Consider the following 17822-nt stretch of genomic DNA (forward strand, 5'->3'; position numbering starts at 1 on the left):
AAGAAGGAAAGCCTGTCATTTAAAACAACGTGGATGAAACAGTAGGATATCATGCTAAGACATATTCCAGACACAAAATGACAAATACTGCATAATCTCACTTATATGTGGAACTAATTAAGCAGCATGGTGACTATAGTTAATATTGTATACTTGAAATTTGTTAAGACATTAGATCTTAACTGTTCTCATCACAAAAAAGAAGATAGTAATGAGATGAGTTGATGGAAGTGTTAATTAGCTTAAATGGTGATCACGTATATAAACATATAAATAATCATGTTGTACTTCTTAAATACATACAATTTTTATTTGTCAAAATCACCTCAAAAATGCATTCTCAAAAATGCAAAAAAGTCAAAATGCCTTTTGTAAAAGGAATGAGAGTATAAGAATATTTATATTTGCAAGTCATATTTGCATCTTTATGCATAAAGATGCTAAATATGATGGAATTATATATATTTAGCAAAGATGCTAAATATGGAATATGATGGAATTATACATATGAAATTAATGCAAGTGAATATTTAGGAACTTCAGGGAACATCAGGGAAGGTCAAAGAGATGGGGTTGATGGGATATACTGTGTGAATGAGAGCTTTCTACTGCAATCAAAATCATTTGAATGTATTTGCTATTCAAAAAAATTTAACTGAGAAAAAGAGCAAAAGAAGAACTTGCTCAGGATTATATAATAATAATTGACAGAACTGAGATAAGATTCCAGGACTCTGGCAACAGTGTGTGCTTTTTTTAAAAATTTTATTTATTCATTCATGCATTCATGAGAGACACAGGGAGAGAGAGAGAGAGAGAGAGAGAGAGAGAGAGAGAGAGAGGCAGAAGCAGGCTCCATGCAGGAAGCCCGACGCGGGACTCGATCCTGGGACTCCAGGATCACACCCTGGGCTGAAGGCAGGCGCTAAACCACTGAGCCACCCAGGGATCCCCCAGTGTGTGCTTTTTATTGTGCAAAGTAAATGCACAAAAATGGGTAAATTCTATCATGGAACTTCCATTTTTACAAACTAAGACAATAAAGAGGACCAGGAGGAAAAGTGTTTCATGTTGCTGCCCCAAATCCTTTATCACAGTAGCTACAGAAGATGGGTGAAGGTGGTTGTTTTTTAGTTGGCACTAGGATTGGGTGGATGGTAGGAGGGCTAGCTCAACAGTGTGGAACTATGTCTAATAAAGATAGTCAAAGCTTCTTGGTATGGGAACATACTTTTAGAGATTGAGAAATACCTGGGAAGTCAATAAAGTTACCATAAATTAAGTGATAAGGAAGACTTGAGAAAAAATCATAGTATGGCCTCTCCTTTCTTTTGGGTAGACCTTTTCCCAGAGATATCTAAGGTCTTTTCTAGTGACCAGAGTGACAGGAAGTTCTAAGTAGTTATTTCCAACCATGCTACAACTTTATCGGTGGTAGAGAAGACAGATAAGAGGTTTTCAGTCTTCCAACTAGAGAGCAGATATTGGGACTTTGCAAACCACATTAAGGTTTTTTTTTGTTTTTGTTTTTGTTTTTTTGTTTTTGTTTTTTTTTTTTTTTTTAGAAAACTAGCACTTTGGCTAATCCAAGAGCAGAACTTCTAAGTACAAGGGTTTCCTCATCATACTGGGGTCTTTAGTTGAGGAAATGGTTTAATTTTTTAAAAAATTCATTTCACTTTAAGAAAATACAGATCTCTGCATTTGGATAATTTCTCAAACCAAATTGGGAAACAGTATAAGAAGGTTGTCTACAAACAGTATCAAGATGAGTCTTTCACCAAGCGTTTGGAGAATTTGAATATCAAAGAAGATGGGATCTTGGGCCCTGTTATCAGAGCCCAGGTCAGAGACACACTCAAAGTAAGTAACAGAAATATAGAACCATGGAAGAAATTAAATAGGAAAGACAGTTTATAAGTACTGGTTATTTGTATTAAAAAGAAAAATATGTCCATGTAGGTTTTTTTAAAGATTTTATTTATTTTTTCATGAGACACACACAGAGCACGGTAGAGACATAGGCAGAGGAAGAAGCAGACTCTCCACAGGGAGCCTGATGCGGAACTTGATCCCAGGACTCCAGGACCACGACCTGAACCATAGGCAGACACTCAACCACTGAGCCACGCAGGCACCCTGTCCATATAGTTTTTAATTCAAATGCAACTCTAGTTTTTATGTAGTATTTGCTCCGATTTATAGCCTACCTTATAATACAAAGCATCTGAGACAATTTATCAAATTATAAAGGAAAAAAACAAAGAGCCAAAGGGAGGTGAAAGATAATATGAGGACAAAGAAAATAAAGCCATGCATAGGTATAATCAAACACATGCCATATGCATGTTGTCTACAAATTTTGTCCAAAGCTTACTAGTAGCCAAGTAAAATATGTCAAGGCAAGGTTCACAGTAGTCATAAAGAAAACATAGTTTCCCCTGATACCAAGACCAGTTTCTCCCATGGATCCTTAAAAAGAGGATGCAGTATAATATAGTCCATAGAATCCTTGATATAACCCCTACATTGGTATAGTAAGTAAATTGCTGGGGCCCCTGGGTGGCTCAGTCAGTTAAGCATCTGACTCTTGATACAGCTCAGGTCATAATCTCAGGGTCCTGAGACCCAGCCCTCATCTGGCTCCATGCTCAGCAGGGAGTCTGCTTGAGATTCTCTCTCTCCCTCTGCCCCTGCCCCACCACACGCATTCTCTCTGTCTCTCAATAAAAGAAATTATTCTTTAATAAATAAACCAGTAAGTCCCATAGTTTTGTAAAACAATGTTTGTCATTATAGCTGAGAGCATAACAGTAAACATAATTGAGTAGAAACAATTCATCATTGTGCTCTAAGTATGTAGTTCTCCCATGATTAGAATCCAATGAAGGTAAATTTAGATATGATTCAAGAACACCAAGTGTTCTTCAGACAACTTTCCTTAAAAACATGTTATCAAGCTTTTGATAAAAACTGAGCAGCAGAGAAGTAAAGGTTGCAATCTTTGGCAAGATTCTAGAATGCAGGTTATCTATATATTAAGGGTGATCCAAATGCTTTGACAATCAACCAACAGAAGATAAGATTAAAGTTCTCTTTTGAAGATTAAGGAGCCTAACTAGGACTCCTGTGTAAATGATGCTCCCCCTTCACCCCTTTTTGGGGGTGAACTAACATATCTGCATGCAAGGACAATTCTGTTCATTTAAAAATAACAGAGGGATAGAAAGTAGCCTTTCTCAGTTCCTCTTTCCCTTCCCTCATTTCTGATTTCCCCCATCCCTTTTAGGTGCTTTTTAGCAAGTATAAATATACCTCACTGGAGATTCAGGATCTGGCTATTTGTGTGCCCCTCAGAAGATGACACCAAGACACTGTCTTAGGAGATCTGCCAGGCTGGAGAAGGGGATCATGGTCTAAAGAGGAGAAGGAACAGACACATCTGAAGACAGATGTGGTCCAAGCTGAAAGGAGAGGGGATGGGGCGCGGGGATCAGTTTGGAAAGAGTGATATATTGTGAGGAAAATGTCACTTCTAAGGGAAGACTTCTCTTTCCATTTTCCACCTTACCATGTGAGTGAAACTGTCTCAAAAGTTTCTGCCAGGTGATGGGAAGAGGTTGCTGCTGAGAGGAACAGAACAAGTTTGCGCACACGCACACACACACCCTCCAACAAGTGAATATGCCAAGCTAGCATCCTATGTTAATTTTCACGATTGAATTTAAGTCCTGAAATGATGAATTTGAATTAACTTTGTAGATCGTGTTCAAAAATATGGCCAGCCGTGTCTACAGCATTTACCCTCATGGAGTGACCTTCTCTCCTTATGAAGATGAAGTCAACTCTTCCTTCACTTCAGGTTGGAATTGGAGTCTACTGAATGAGACTATTCACCTCTGAGAGGATGCCATATTTTCCTACGGTCCTCTTTCCTCAGTAATGTAACTTGTGCAGTCAGGCACTATACAAGTAGGGTATCCTAAAAGTCAGAACCAAACCCTGCTCACTTCAGGGGTTTAGTTTACTTTAGTGCTTTGGAAGTAAATTCTTAGTCCCATGGCTGCCATAGCGGCCATAGCAGCCTCTAGTGGAACAATCTCTAATGGCGACATGTAATCCAGGGTTCTGTTAAGTGGAGCTTAATATAAAAAGAATATTCCTTTCCTAATATTAATTGGTTTTAATGAGAACTCACTGTTTGTCTATTTGTTTAATGTAATAATTTCGAAAATGGAAATAATTTTGACTCTATTTTCTTTCAGACAATAACACCATGATCAGAGCAGTTCAACCAGGGGAAACCTATACTTATAAGTGGAACATCCTAGAGTCTGATGAACCCACAGAAAATGATGCACAGTGCTTAACGAGACCATACTACAGTAATGTGGACGTCACAAGGGACATTGCCTCTGGGCTGATTGGGCTACTTCTAATTTGTAAGAGCAGATCCCTGGATAAGCGAGGCATACAGGTATTCCATCCATGAAATAAACTTTCAGAAACTCTGAGAACTTCTTCTGGCTGGAACAGATTAGATCTCCTTGCTAAATAATGAGGCTTCTTCTAGAGAACAGAAAATATTATGTTGTCCTCTTCAGTGAAAATCTGACAACATTTATTCCTTTGGGCTTTTTTTTTTTTCTTGTCTATTTTCATCTAGATTCTTACTCTAGAAGGCAGTTCTATCATGTGACACCATATTTTGTCTTGGTGTGAAATTCCAGGTCTTCTGCTGTGTGATCAGCAAGTCACTTGTTTCTTCCTTTTATCAAATGGGTAATGCCCTCCTAAACAAATTTTACAGGGTTATTTTGGGGCTCAGCGAGATACCACCTGGTAAAAGTGTAAAGCTTTCTACCAACCCTTGTTATTTTTAAGAGACCTGCACCAGAGAGATAACAATTTGGGGACATAGCATCTGATGAAGTTGAACCCAGGCAATGGTCCACCTCTAGTGAGACTAAATTATAGAGAAAAAAGTGAACAAAGATATGGATCTTCATTGGAGAATAATAGTCTTATATTATTAACTTAAAATTCCCATTAAGGCAAAGAAGTTCATCCTAAGGCATACAAAATAAATCTATTCCTAGAAAAATCAGAAATGGGTATTTGGAAGACTTTAATTTCTTGAGCTAAGAAAGGAAACAGGGAGAGATAGAAAGCTTTCCTATTACAACCTTCTGCTCTATCCTTTGCAACTTTTTGGAGCACATCTAGTCCATTATTCAGGTTAAAATGTATCCACTTACAGAGATAACAATTACAGCTGCCATGAGGAGAAATTTTTCTATTAGGGTGTTTTCTGATCTGCTCTGTTTGTCTTTGCATATTACATTGGTTCTAACAAAGGCTCTGTACAAAAAAAAAGGCTCTGTACAAAATTGGCTCTCATAAATGCCTGAATTTGTGGCTTCAGTGTCCCCAAGACTGTGCCTCTTTGGTTTCTGAGAAGAACTCAGTATTGTGGGTTAGTATCAACTGTAACATTAATTACTGAACACAGCACGTTTATCCTCCAGAGGGCAGCAGACATTGAGCAGCAGGCTGTGTTTGCTGTGTTTGATGAGAACAAGAGCTGGTACATTGAGGACAATATCAACAAGTTCTGTGAAAATCCTGATAAGGTGAAACGTGATGACCCCAAGTTTTATGAATCAAACATCATGAGCAGTAAGTCAAATCACTGTTTTTGTCCATCATGTTTTCACTCCCATGCTTAAAGTATGTGCGTAAAGGCAGAGACATGGATTAGAATCCACTCATCTCTCATCCTCAACTGCAATCCAGGGATTTGATGATGAAGTTACTGGGTGATAGCAACCCTGTTAAGCAAATGGCCAAAAGCTTGTTCTCCTTAGGAAAGCTTCTTGGTCTCATGCTCCAAATGTGCATATACATATATGTACATGCTCTTGGCATATCCACTCTAAAGGAAGAGAGTGAGAGGTGGGGGTGGTGAGGAAAGGGGCTACAGGCTTTGGTCAGCAGTATATGGGAGTTTTAGACTGGGTGCAAGGTGAACAGTCTTTATGGCCAGGGCAGAAAGAAAGTAAGTAATCCAAAGGTGGATGGCCAAATCAAACTAAGGCAATATGCATATGGGGAGCCAAGAATCTTAAAAAGCCAAGCCATGAAGAGGTTTGAAGTGAGCAGTAAGAAGTTCAGAACAGAAGGAATTCCATGAGCCAAAGTTGAGGCATTTGCTGTGGTTTTCAATTTCAGCACCAAAAGCCAATGCTATGAGAAGACTGAGAGAAATTTCAGTAAACCAGCTAGAAGCAAACTTTGCCACAGTGGTCAGTGTCTCCACCACTGTTCCTCAGTCAAGAGTCATTATGATCACTTTCTCTAATAGGTAATCATAGATATGAGGAGGACTTCTCCATAGTTTATTCATATAGTTTCAGATGAATTATTGGAATTATCAGAACTGGCATGTGCCATGAAAATAATTCCAAATGGGGAGTTATTCAGCTTTCTTTGCATAGTTTCATTTTCGGCAGTGAATCTGTCATAGTTTTGGTCTAGTACTATCCATTAGAAATTATGTGTGAGCCACAAATATAATTTAAAAATTTCTAGTAGCTATATGAATAATTAAAGAGAAATATATCCCAAATATTATCATTTTAATATAAACCAATATAAAAATTGATGAGATTTCCTTTTTTATTTCATACTAGGTCTCTGAAATCTGGTGTGTATTTTACACTTACAGCACATGTCAATCCAGTTTGTCCACATTTCAAGTGCTCAATAGCCACTTGTAACTAGTGGCTACAGTACTAGACCATACAGCTATAGACCATTTAGAAGAGTCTCCTGAATATAATACAAACTACAAGCGTATTATGTCAGGAAGTTATTCAGTAAATATTTAAGTGTTCACTAGTGCCAGACATTGTACTGTTATCAGGGCTGGAGTGGTAACCTGGGCTGATGTGGGCCTTGCCCTCACAGAAATTAAACCTGTGATTTTATTACCATGCTTAAAACCTAAGTAAATATACTGCTTTTGAAAGATAATGAAAATATGTGAACTCAGTACTTGAATGAAAATATAGATTATCTCAATGTAAAGAAGGAACAATAAAAAATTGGTAAATATGCTAAATATGCATGCCTTTTAGGCACATTACTTCTTATTCACTAATATGTCAATATGAATTTCTTATATTATGCTTTTCTTCCAGGAAGAATTATTCTAAATAATATTCTAAGTTGATGTTTAGAATATCTTTTTTTTTAAGATTTTATTTATTTATTCACGAGAGACACAGAAAGAGAGGCAGAGACATAGGCAGAGGGAGAAGCAGGGACTCTATCCCAGGACCCCAGCATCATGACCTGAGCCCAAGGCAGACGCTCTAGAATATCTTTAAAAGCAAAATGTGGAAAACAGGGCATTTGATATACACTTGACAAATGAGTGAATAAGTCAACATGAATGAAAGGCTTTGTCTTTATCCTAATATTTTTCCCTTAGCCAAGGGAGAACTTAGGAAAATAAGTTCTCATTTGGGATGTCTGAGTTCTGAGTTTGACCTTCTAGTCACATGTTAGACCTGGTGAAGTTTATCATAATTACTGCTTTGACACAACCAAATTAATATTGAGACATTAATCTTAGGTATAATTAGACACATTCCTTTTTGTTGGCAGAGGCTTGTATGTTAACAGATTTTACTCTTTCAGCTATCAATGGCTATGTGCCCGAGAGTATACCCACACTAGGATTCTGCTTTGATGACACTGTCCAGTGGCACTTCTGCAGTATAGGGACCCAGGATGACATTTTGACCATTCACTTCACTGGGCATTCATTCATCTATGGAAAGAGACATGAAGACACCTTGACCCTCTTCCCTATGCATGGGGAATCTGTGACCGTCACAATGGATAATGTTGGTAAGAGCCTGGACAGTTGGAAAGGAACCTCTGGTCTATAAAAGTCTGCTGCAGCTTTCCAGACTACCACAGTTTCTGAGTTTATCTTTCTGGTACCTTACAGGCTTTCCTTTCAATACTTTTCATGATTTCTATTTGGGGAATTAATTACTTAAATGGGTCCAGTCCCCTAATGTGGGTTTCATATATTCTTCTCCAGGCTAAATGAGAAGTACAGACACAACAGCAAAAAGATAAGGTATGATTTTGAGGAGAAAGCATGAACATTCAGCCACAAAAGAGTGTTTCTTTTATCAAAATGAGCTTTCCAGTGTTTAAAGCTAGTCATGCCACTGTGGGTTAGTGATCATCAGATACAGAGCCTTGGAGGCTGGACTCAGAGACAGCCGTGGAAAGCAAGGAAAGCACATGGGCTTTGGAGTTCCTCAGATGTGCTCTGACACTCAGTATCTGTGTAACCTTGGACATGTTACTTGACCTCACTGAGCTTCTGTGTATTCATCTCAAAAACACAATAACATTTAACAGGGTTGTTTTGACCATTAATTGTCATATATTGCTTAGGACTCAGCAGACACTCAACAAGTGGTAACTATTGGAAACTCCCCAGGAAACCATCTGTATGCCAGTGGATAATACCATTTCAAAGAGATTCAAAATTTCCCTGGGCCCACTTGAATCATTTATTGCTTAGAAATATCTAGATGTCTCTTACTTATAGGAGTGAAGATCATCATCCTCCCCCCTACTCCAATTTTCAAACAACACGTTTATGATATTCAAAGCTCACTTTATTCCTAACTCATCCTTTTTAAGTATAGTGACTCTTAAACTATCTGTGCTAATACTTTTCTCCCTAATCTCCACTGGTCAATACTTTTGATCCATATTCTGTTATATGAGATAAGCGCACTGATCCCATGCTTGGATACACAGCAATGTCAAATTGGTAAACAGTTTTCTAAACAACTTACACCCAACTTCTCTCCTTATGTCATTGTAGAACATGATCAGCAGTGGCCCCTACACCACACTTGAGTATCACTAACTGATCATGTTCATTGAAAATTATCTGCCACAATGGATTGTAGGGTTTCTATATATTTTTTCTGGATTTAGCACTCTCCGTTTTCTCTGTCTCTGTTCTGCAGGAACTTGGATGTTAACTACAATAAATTCCAATCCAAGAAGCAAAAACCTAAGGCTGAGATTCAGGGATGTTAAGTGTATCCGGGATGATTATGAAGACTCCTATGAGATTATATATGAATCTCCAGCACCTACAGTCATGACTACACGGAAAATGCGTGATTCCCCAGAAGACAATGGTGATGAGAATGATGCTGACTATGATTACCAGAACAACCTGGCTTCATGGTTAGGAATTAGGTCATTCAGAAATTCATCACTTAATCAAGAGGAAGATGAGTTTAATCTTACTGCCCTAGCTCTGGAGAACAATTCTGAATTCGATCCTCCAAATACCGATACAGCTTTTAATTCCAATTCTTCTTCCTTACGTAATTTTAGCAGGCCTATTGTCTATAACTTTGCAAAACCTCAGAAAACTCTTCCTCACCCAGAAGCCACCACAGCTGGTCCCCCTCTGGGACACATTGGCTTAGACAAGAACTCAGTTCTCAACCATTCCACAGCAGAGCATTCCAGCCCTTATTCTGAAGATTCTATGGAGGATCCTCTGCAGTCAGATATCACAGGGGTAAAATTACTTCCACTTGATGCAGAAGGATTCAGGAATCAAGAACATGCTAGGCATAAGGGAAGAGAGCACACAGCAAAGCACAAGTTCTCCCAGGTGGGATTTTCAGCACCTAAACCTGGGAGACATTTAAGCCAAGGCAACTCTTCTCCTTCCAGAATAGGACCCTGGAAAGACCTTCCCAATGATCTGTTACTTTTAAAACAAAAGAATCCATCTAAGATTTTGAATGGGAAATGGCATCTTGTTTCTGAGAAAGGTAGTTATGAAATAGTCCCAGATGCTGATGAAGACATGGCTGTTGATAAGCTGCTGGACAGCCCCCAGAATACATCAAAGTCTTGGGGAGAAAGCATCCCACTCTCAAACAACCACAGAAAGCAGAGTGGTTACCCAAAATTTTCTGGAGTTAGAAATAAAACTCTACAAGTAAAATGGGACAGAGGAAATGGTGGATTGAAGAAAAGCCTTTTTCTCATTAAGACACGAAAAAAGAAAAAAGAACAGAAGCTTGCACACCCTATTCCTCTATCTCCAAGGAGCTTCCATCCTCTAAGAGGAAAGGCCAATACCACATTTTCAGTCAGGAGACTTGATCATTCATCATTACTCCATAAATCCAATGGAAGATCTTTTCCTGCAGACCTCAATCAGATATTCCCCTCTGTGAATCTTACCCTGTTAGCCTCACTTCCTGACCATAATCAGAATCCCCCAAATGACACCAGTCAAACAAGCTCCCCTTTAGATCTTTATCAGACAGTACTCCCAGAAGAACACTATCAAACATTCCCTATTCAAGACTCTGATTCAATGCACTCCACTGTGGACTCTAGTCACACATCTCCCCCAGAGCCTGGCCAGATGCAGGACTATGACCTAAGACACGAGCCCTTCCCTACTGACATTGGTCAAATGTTCCCCTCCTTGGAACCTGAAGCCTGGCAGGCAACCATCTCTGCAGATCTCGACCAGACAACACTTTCTCCAGACCTCAGCAAGGCAACCCTTTCTCCAGACTTCGACCAAACAACGCTTTCTCCAGACCTCGACCAGACAACCTTTTCTCCAGACCTTGACCAGACAACCTTTTCTCTAGACTTCGACCAAACAACGCTTTCTCCAGACCTCGACCAGACAACCTTTTCTCCAGACCTTGACCAGACAACCTTTTCTCCAGACCTCAGCCAGACAACCCTTTCTCCAGACCTCAGTAAGACAACCCTTTCTCCAGACTTTGACCAAACAATGCTTTCTCCAGACCTCGACCAGACAACCTTTTCTCCAGACCTCGACCAGACAACCTTTTCTCCAGACCTCAGCCAGACAACCCTTTCTCCAGACCTCAGTAAGACAACCCTTTCTCCAGACTTTGACCAAACAACGCTTTCTCCAGACCTCGACCAGACAACCTTTTCCAGACCTTGACCAGACAACCTTTTCTCCAGACCTCAGCCAGACAACCCTTTCTCCAGACTCAGTAAGACAACCCTTTCTCCAGACTTTGACCAAACAACGCTTTCTCCAGACCTCGACCAGACAACCTTTTCTCCAGACCTCAGCCAGACAACCCTTTCTCCAGACCTCAGTAAGACAACCCTTTCTCCAGACTTTGACCAAACAACACTTTCTCCAGACCTCGACCAGACAACCTTTTCTCCAGACTTTGGCCAGACGATCCTTTCTCCAGACTTTGATCAGATTCTCCTTTCCCCAGACCTCAGCCAGGCAACTCTCTCTCCAGACATTAGTCAAACAGCCCTTCCTCCTGATCTCAGGCAGACATCACTTCCCCTAGACCTTGATCAGACATCCTACACCTCTGAATCTAGTCCATCAGTTCTTCTTCCAGAATTTGGTCAGACTTTGCCTTATCCAGACCTTGGTCAAGTGCCATCTCTCACACCATCTCCTACCCTAAATAATGCTTTTCCACCAGAGGAACTTAATCCACCAGTTGTAGTAGGTCTCAGTGCAAATGACGGAGATTATATTGAGATTATTCCAAGGCAGAAGGAAGAGAGCAGTGAAGAATACTCTGCTGAAATTGGTTATGTGACCTATGATAACCCTTACCAAACTGACACTAGGACAGACATTAACTCCTCCAGAAATCCTGACAACATTGCAGCATGGTACCTCCGCAGCAACAATGGAAACAGAAAATATTATTACATTGCTGCTGAAGAACTATACTGGGATTATTCAAAATTTGCTCAAAGGTTTGACCAAATTTCCTCCTTGTATATTCTCATTTTCCACTACTGCTAAAAAGATTGCTACAGTCCAAGGAAATAATTCTGGGTAAATTATACTAAGTATAATTTAGGTCCCCTATTGGAATTTGTCCTATAGAATTTCCTTTGTCAATTCCAGTTGAGCTTCCCTACATTAGGTGACATTTGGACAGTATAAGAACAATCGCTGTAAGAAGTCTATGATATTCTATAGTTAAAGAAGCTCTCTCCTCTCCTCCTCTCACCACACGTTTCTACTCCCTTTTCTTGCCTCAATGCAGAACCCAACCTATCCATAGCTACCTGCTACTCAACAAAATTTCATTGAAGTTGGCTTCAAATCAAAATTTATGATGTACAAATCTCCTTTTGCATTTGTTTACCAAAAAACATTTTAAAATTGTTTACTCGTCAACATAAAGTATACAGCATCTTAGTGATGTTTAATTCAAATTACATGAGGTTCCAGTATCAGAGGCCAAGGATATAAACCAGTTTAGAAACAAAAAGCAAGTTTATGCCTTCAACTGAGACAATCATTAAATGACAAGTTTTCTTTATTTGAACTTGAGTTTTAACTTGGCTAATAGAATCACTCATTTAATAACTCTTTAATGAATGCTTATTCTCTCCTAAGCATTGTGCTAAGTGCTGAGACTCTAAAAGAGAATGTAAATATACATGACTCCTGTCCCCATGGAATTTGTGTCTAGTTGGGTGGGTGGATATGAATTTATTGCTCACATAAATAAGTGTAAAATATAACTAGCTAAAGACCGAGAAGGAAAGGTAGATACATGGTGATATGAGACTTGAGGAATCTGACCCTGAAGAAGTGGCATTTGACCTGAGATCAGAAGATGAATAGGAGTGAACCAGGCAAGAAGTAGAGAGGAGAGAACAGTCTAGACAGAGAGAAAAGCATGATGAGGCCCTGTGGAAGAAGGAAGTCCTCAAGCATGTGTAGTTGGAGCTCAAGAAGAGAGTGAGTGCTAAGAAAGCACTAGCTCTGCAAAGACCAAATGCCACTAGGTTTTGTAGGCCATGGGAAGAATTTTGGTGTTTATCCAAAGATCAATGAGAAACACTTCAAAAGTTCTAAGCCATTCCTTGTTTCCTGGAATATGTCAGTTCCTTTCCTGGACCCTGTTACTTTCATTTTTTAAATGAAGGTGTTACACCAAATGGTGCCCAAGATCCTCTTCAGATTTAACGTTGCAGGGTTCCAGCCACCCTTCAACCATAGAGTTGAAGGAGTTCATGCAAGTTTGTAAGTGCCCTAACTTACAACAGAGGGTTTCTAAGGAATCCATATACGTTTTTAAAAGAGTTTTCAATTCAATTCTGCTTAACGATGGAAAGCCATAATGGGCTGGACTGTGTATTCTTGGATAACAATATAGAGAAAGAAGAGAGAGAGGGACAAGGGGCAAAGTTTAGCCAGCTACAGGTTCTCTGGGACACAATGTGGTGACCATGCTTAAACTGTCTAACTATAGTACACAGCTTTTACAGAAGCTAACAGTTACATACACTAAAAATCAAAAACCAAAGTGTAATTAGAGTAAGGAGACACAATGCATGGTATGGCTTACAGAAATTATTTCATTAATCTGCATCCTGGCATTTCCATATAAGAACTCTGTTAGTTTAAAATACATTTTCAGGGTGCCTGGGTGGCTTAGTCAGTTAAGCTTCCAACTCTTGTTGATTTCAGTTCAGGTCATGATTTCAGGGCTATGTCAGGCTCCACACCGGGCATGGAGCCTGCTTAAGATTCTCTCTCTCCCTCTTCCTCTGTTCTTCTTCCTCTTAAATACAATAATAACACACACACCACACACACACACACACACATTTTCCCATTGTTATATGAGAATAAATAGTTTAAGGATTTCTAAGAGAGGCCCTAAAGGAATAAGATTCAAGGCCTTTCCAAAGTGGAAAGGAATGGAACCAATTCCTTCAAAATCTTATATACCATTCCAGATATGCAACCCATGTTTATGGCAGTCAAAGTTGCTTTGCTTGTCCCCATGTGTTCTGTGAAACTATGTTATGCTCAGAGTCTGGAAGGATGGGGCCAGTGGTCCAGGAAGACTGGAAGGAAGGCAGAATGGGATTCTCCTGGTGCATAAAAAATACTGTGAGACTAATGGAGGAACTTTTGGCCTGCTTCCATAGGCTTGAGAAATTTAAGAGTCAGTGAGAAAATATGATGTGCCCTGGCCCCAGACGGGGCTGGTGAATTACACAAGGAATAATCTGATTTAACCAAACAAATGTGAGAATGGCTACTTTCAGAGTACAAACTGCCATCTAGTGGCCTTCACAGGGGTGACAATTGTCACCTGACAGCCCCAAGCCCTGGCACTATCCCATTGCATGGCTTTGTCTGCTTCTGATATTAAAATTTGTGATATGAATATATGATTATATTTGTTCATTCATTAATGCATTAAACAAAAATCTATCAAGTACCTACTATGTGCCAGGTAACTTGTGAGGTACTAGAAATAAAACAGTGAGCAAACTAGGTATGATTCCTGACCTCATGGGGCTTTCACTCTAGTATCAGAGTCAGATTTTAATAGATAATATCACAAATAAATGACATATAATTTACCATATATACTAGAGAAATATAAAAATACTACAAGAATATACTATATATACTATGACAATACTATGGAAACTTAAAGAATGATATAGAGAGATTTGGCCTAGTCTAAAGGTTTATAGGAAAACAACCTAAGCAATGATATGCGAACTAGGATCTGAAGGATATTTACTGGTTTAAGTTTTTACTCATTATATTCTCATTCATTTGTTCCTCAAGTATTGATTAAATATTCATGCTAGATACTATACCCAAAACAGGGATAATTCCCCTAATTCTTTGAATGGTTTTTCATTTGTTCTTTTAAACAAATACCATTCTTAATTATTTTAGTGAAGATGTCGATGACCATACACATGCTCAAGAGAACACCGTATACAAGAAAGTAGTCTTTCGAAAGTACCTTGATAGCACTTTTACCAAACGTGATCCTTTGGGGGAGTATGAAGAGCATCTCGGCATTCTTGGTCCTGTTATTAGAGCTGAAGTGGATGATGTTATTCAAGTAAGTCATCTTTTGAGCATTGCTAAGATCATCAGAGGAATTTTCACAAGCACCAGGGGGTTGTAGCAGCGAAAGGGGCAAGAGGGCTATAGGTAATTTATTTTCCAAAATTAACAAATAATTACATTTCTCTTCAGAGACTGCTTGCCAAGTAATTTGATAATCTTCAAGAAAAAAAATGGTCTCAAAAAAAAAAAAGAAAAGAAAAAAATGATCTCATGATTTTATTTTGGCCTTTGCTGAGCTCCTGTTTGTTCTGTAAGGGCCAAATCTGTTTTCCCTAAGAAACTGTCTTTCCTACACAACCTCTCCTGCACATTCAACCCAATTGCCCCTTTCAAGCATCCCCATTTAACCCCATTCATACTTTGTTTACACACTTTTGGTCTCTATATTTATAACTTGAATCCACATGTGTAGGTGTCTTCATCAGGAGGTTGAAAGCGTATTGTGAGCAAGATCCAAAGCTCATTCACCTTCAAATCTGCAGCACCTGCTGTGATCATTTCATTTGTGCCTAATGTCAATACTTTTGTTTTGAGCCAAAGAACAAACATGTTTGGGGTTTCTAGGGTAAGCTGCTTGGGCCCTATCTGACTCACAATTGTAAAAACTAGATGACATAATGTTTATGTTACTTTGTACTTGTATGCAATTAATATATCTTACTGTATATAGATCTAAGTCTCTAACCATCCACTTTTGCTTATAAATTGACCATTTTTTTTAATTTGAATTTTTGTTGAACTTAAGTCCATTTGTGGATCATTCTTTTTTCTAGGTTCGTTTTAAAAATTTAGCATCCAGACCATACTCTCTTCATGCCCATGGGCTTTCCTATGAAAAATCATCAGAGGGAAAGACTTATGAAGATGATTCTCCTGAATGGTTTAAGGAAGATAATGCTGTTCAGCCAAATAGCAGTTATACGTATGTATGGCACGCCACCACACGATCTGGGCCGGAAAATCCTGGCTCTGCCTGTCGGGCGTGGGCCTACTACTCAGCAGTAAACCCGGTAGGTATATTGATTGAAAGTTTTTGTCATTTCCCTAACCTTATGACCTGAGTCCACCAAATGGAAGAGTCAAATGATTTCTCATTAAATGTCTTGCTCTCCATGAGGAATGTGTAAGGATTAACAGTCTATAGCTATTTGTCTTCAGATGATTGTGGGAGAGTAGCAGGTGTTCAGTGGAGAGGAGGGAGGAGTATTGAAATGGTTGACCCCAGTCAGAGTGACTACCTTTGCAGAGGAAGACATTTATTTGCAATTTCCTTGAGCAAGTTTAAGCTTTCTTTTGTTCTTTATGAAAGAACTGCAAAATCAAGGTGGCTTCATTTGGGGCATGGGAGAGAGAGAGAGAGAGAGAGAGAGCACAGACAGATTTCAATCCCTATCCTGTCACTTACCATGTGAGCCTAAGATAATCACTTGATCTCACTCGGCCTCAGTTTCTAAAGCTAAAAATGAGAAAAGAGTAGATCGCACACAATAAACACTTGGTAATGTTTGCTTAATAAGTGAGCTTATTTTTATTAAACAGGATTGCTGTCTGAATTAAATAAGATACTACCAGCAAAATATTTGCTATGAGAGTAGATGCTCAATAAATAGTAATTATAATAGTACTGATATTGTCATTAACATTATCATTACTGACATGCCGAGATAAAGGACTAATCAGATAAAGGACTATGAGTGCTACAAAATCAGATGATACCCATGCTTAATAAGCTACTCATCTATAATCTTCAAATTCAGAGCCCCTGAGGTTTCCTCTTCTCTATAAATCAGAGATTACCAAAAAGCAAAGGAAATCCTGAGAAAGAGAAAATCTGTGAAATTTGCATCTACTGTCTTCCAGGAAAAGGATATCCATTCTGGCTTGATAGGTCCCCTTCTGATCTGTCGAAAAGGAGTACTTGATAAGAGCAACATACCCATGGATATAAGAGAATTCATCTTACTTTTTATGGTCTTTGATGAGAAGAAGAGCTGGTACTATAAAAAGAAGGCCCAGTCCCCAAGGTCTTGGAGACTTACATCCTCAGAAGCAAAACACTCTCATGAGTTTCATGGTATTTTCCTTTGACTTTGATCTAATCTCTGAACTAAATCACAAGGGGTGACTGTGATTCTTGCCCTAGGTCTTCATAAAATTAGACAAAAGGTGCTTCTGAAAAATTGGGAGCTACAACCCACCGCTGGTCCTTAAATGTCTGAGGGCTAATGTCACCCGGCAGGTGGCACTGCACATAAAGGACCCAGAGAAGGTCTGAAAGCTAGCACGGGAGACCAACCAACAAAAAGCCAGTGTGCCACAGCTGGTAGCATGAATCAAAAAGCATTAGCATTACTCTGCAGTGTAAACAGTTAATAAACCTATCTTTGATCACTAAAGGAACAATCATTTATTTAGAAGAAGTAATTACCCATATGTACTTTCTAAAGAAGAATGATGGTGACAGTTCCAGCTCTCAGAAGTTCCCAGGTGGCATCCGAAGCATCTAAAATAGAACAAGATAGAACACTGGGTAGTTGAGTGATAGGAGAATCATGTCAAGGGAGCATTTGTCAGGGGAGTGAGAAAAGCATATGTTCCCTGAACTCCATTCAGGAATTTTGTCTGTTAAGTGTCCACTGAGTTAAAAGTAGTTTTAGAGAAAGACAGAATTTAGGATTTGGTGAACAACAAAGAGAATGATTTGGGGGTTAGAGAATAAATGGAAACTGATAAGCCCTGTTTTCAGATTTTGGTGAATGTAGGGGATGGCTGCAAGATTTCTGACATGAAGGATCTATGCTTTGGGTAGGGGTCA

At 39.1% G+C, this 17822-nt stretch overlaps 1 protein-coding gene across 1 annotated transcript in view; it reads left to right on the forward strand.

The window, feature by feature from the left end:
- F5 (coagulation factor V) overlaps positions 1-17822 on the forward strand; it is a 69762-nt gene that overhangs the window by 35465 nt on the left and 16475 nt on the right. The window contains 9 exon segments of the mRNA XM_055324391.1: positions 1686-1863; positions 3763-3862; positions 4266-4477; positions 5529-5679; positions 7705-7917; positions 9069-11859; positions 14828-14999; positions 15781-16017; positions 16868-17081. Coding sequence (XP_055180366.1) covers positions 1686-1863; positions 3763-3862; positions 4266-4477; positions 5529-5679; positions 7705-7917; positions 9069-11859; positions 14828-14999; positions 15781-16017; positions 16868-17081 — 4268 coding nt within the window.

This window comes from Nyctereutes procyonoides, unplaced genomic scaffold (genome assembly GCF_905146905.1).
Source record: "Nyctereutes procyonoides isolate TBG_1078 unplaced genomic scaffold, NYPRO_anot_genome, whole genome shotgun sequence".
Lineage (NCBI taxonomy): Eukaryota > Metazoa > Chordata > Mammalia > Carnivora > Canidae > Nyctereutes > Nyctereutes procyonoides.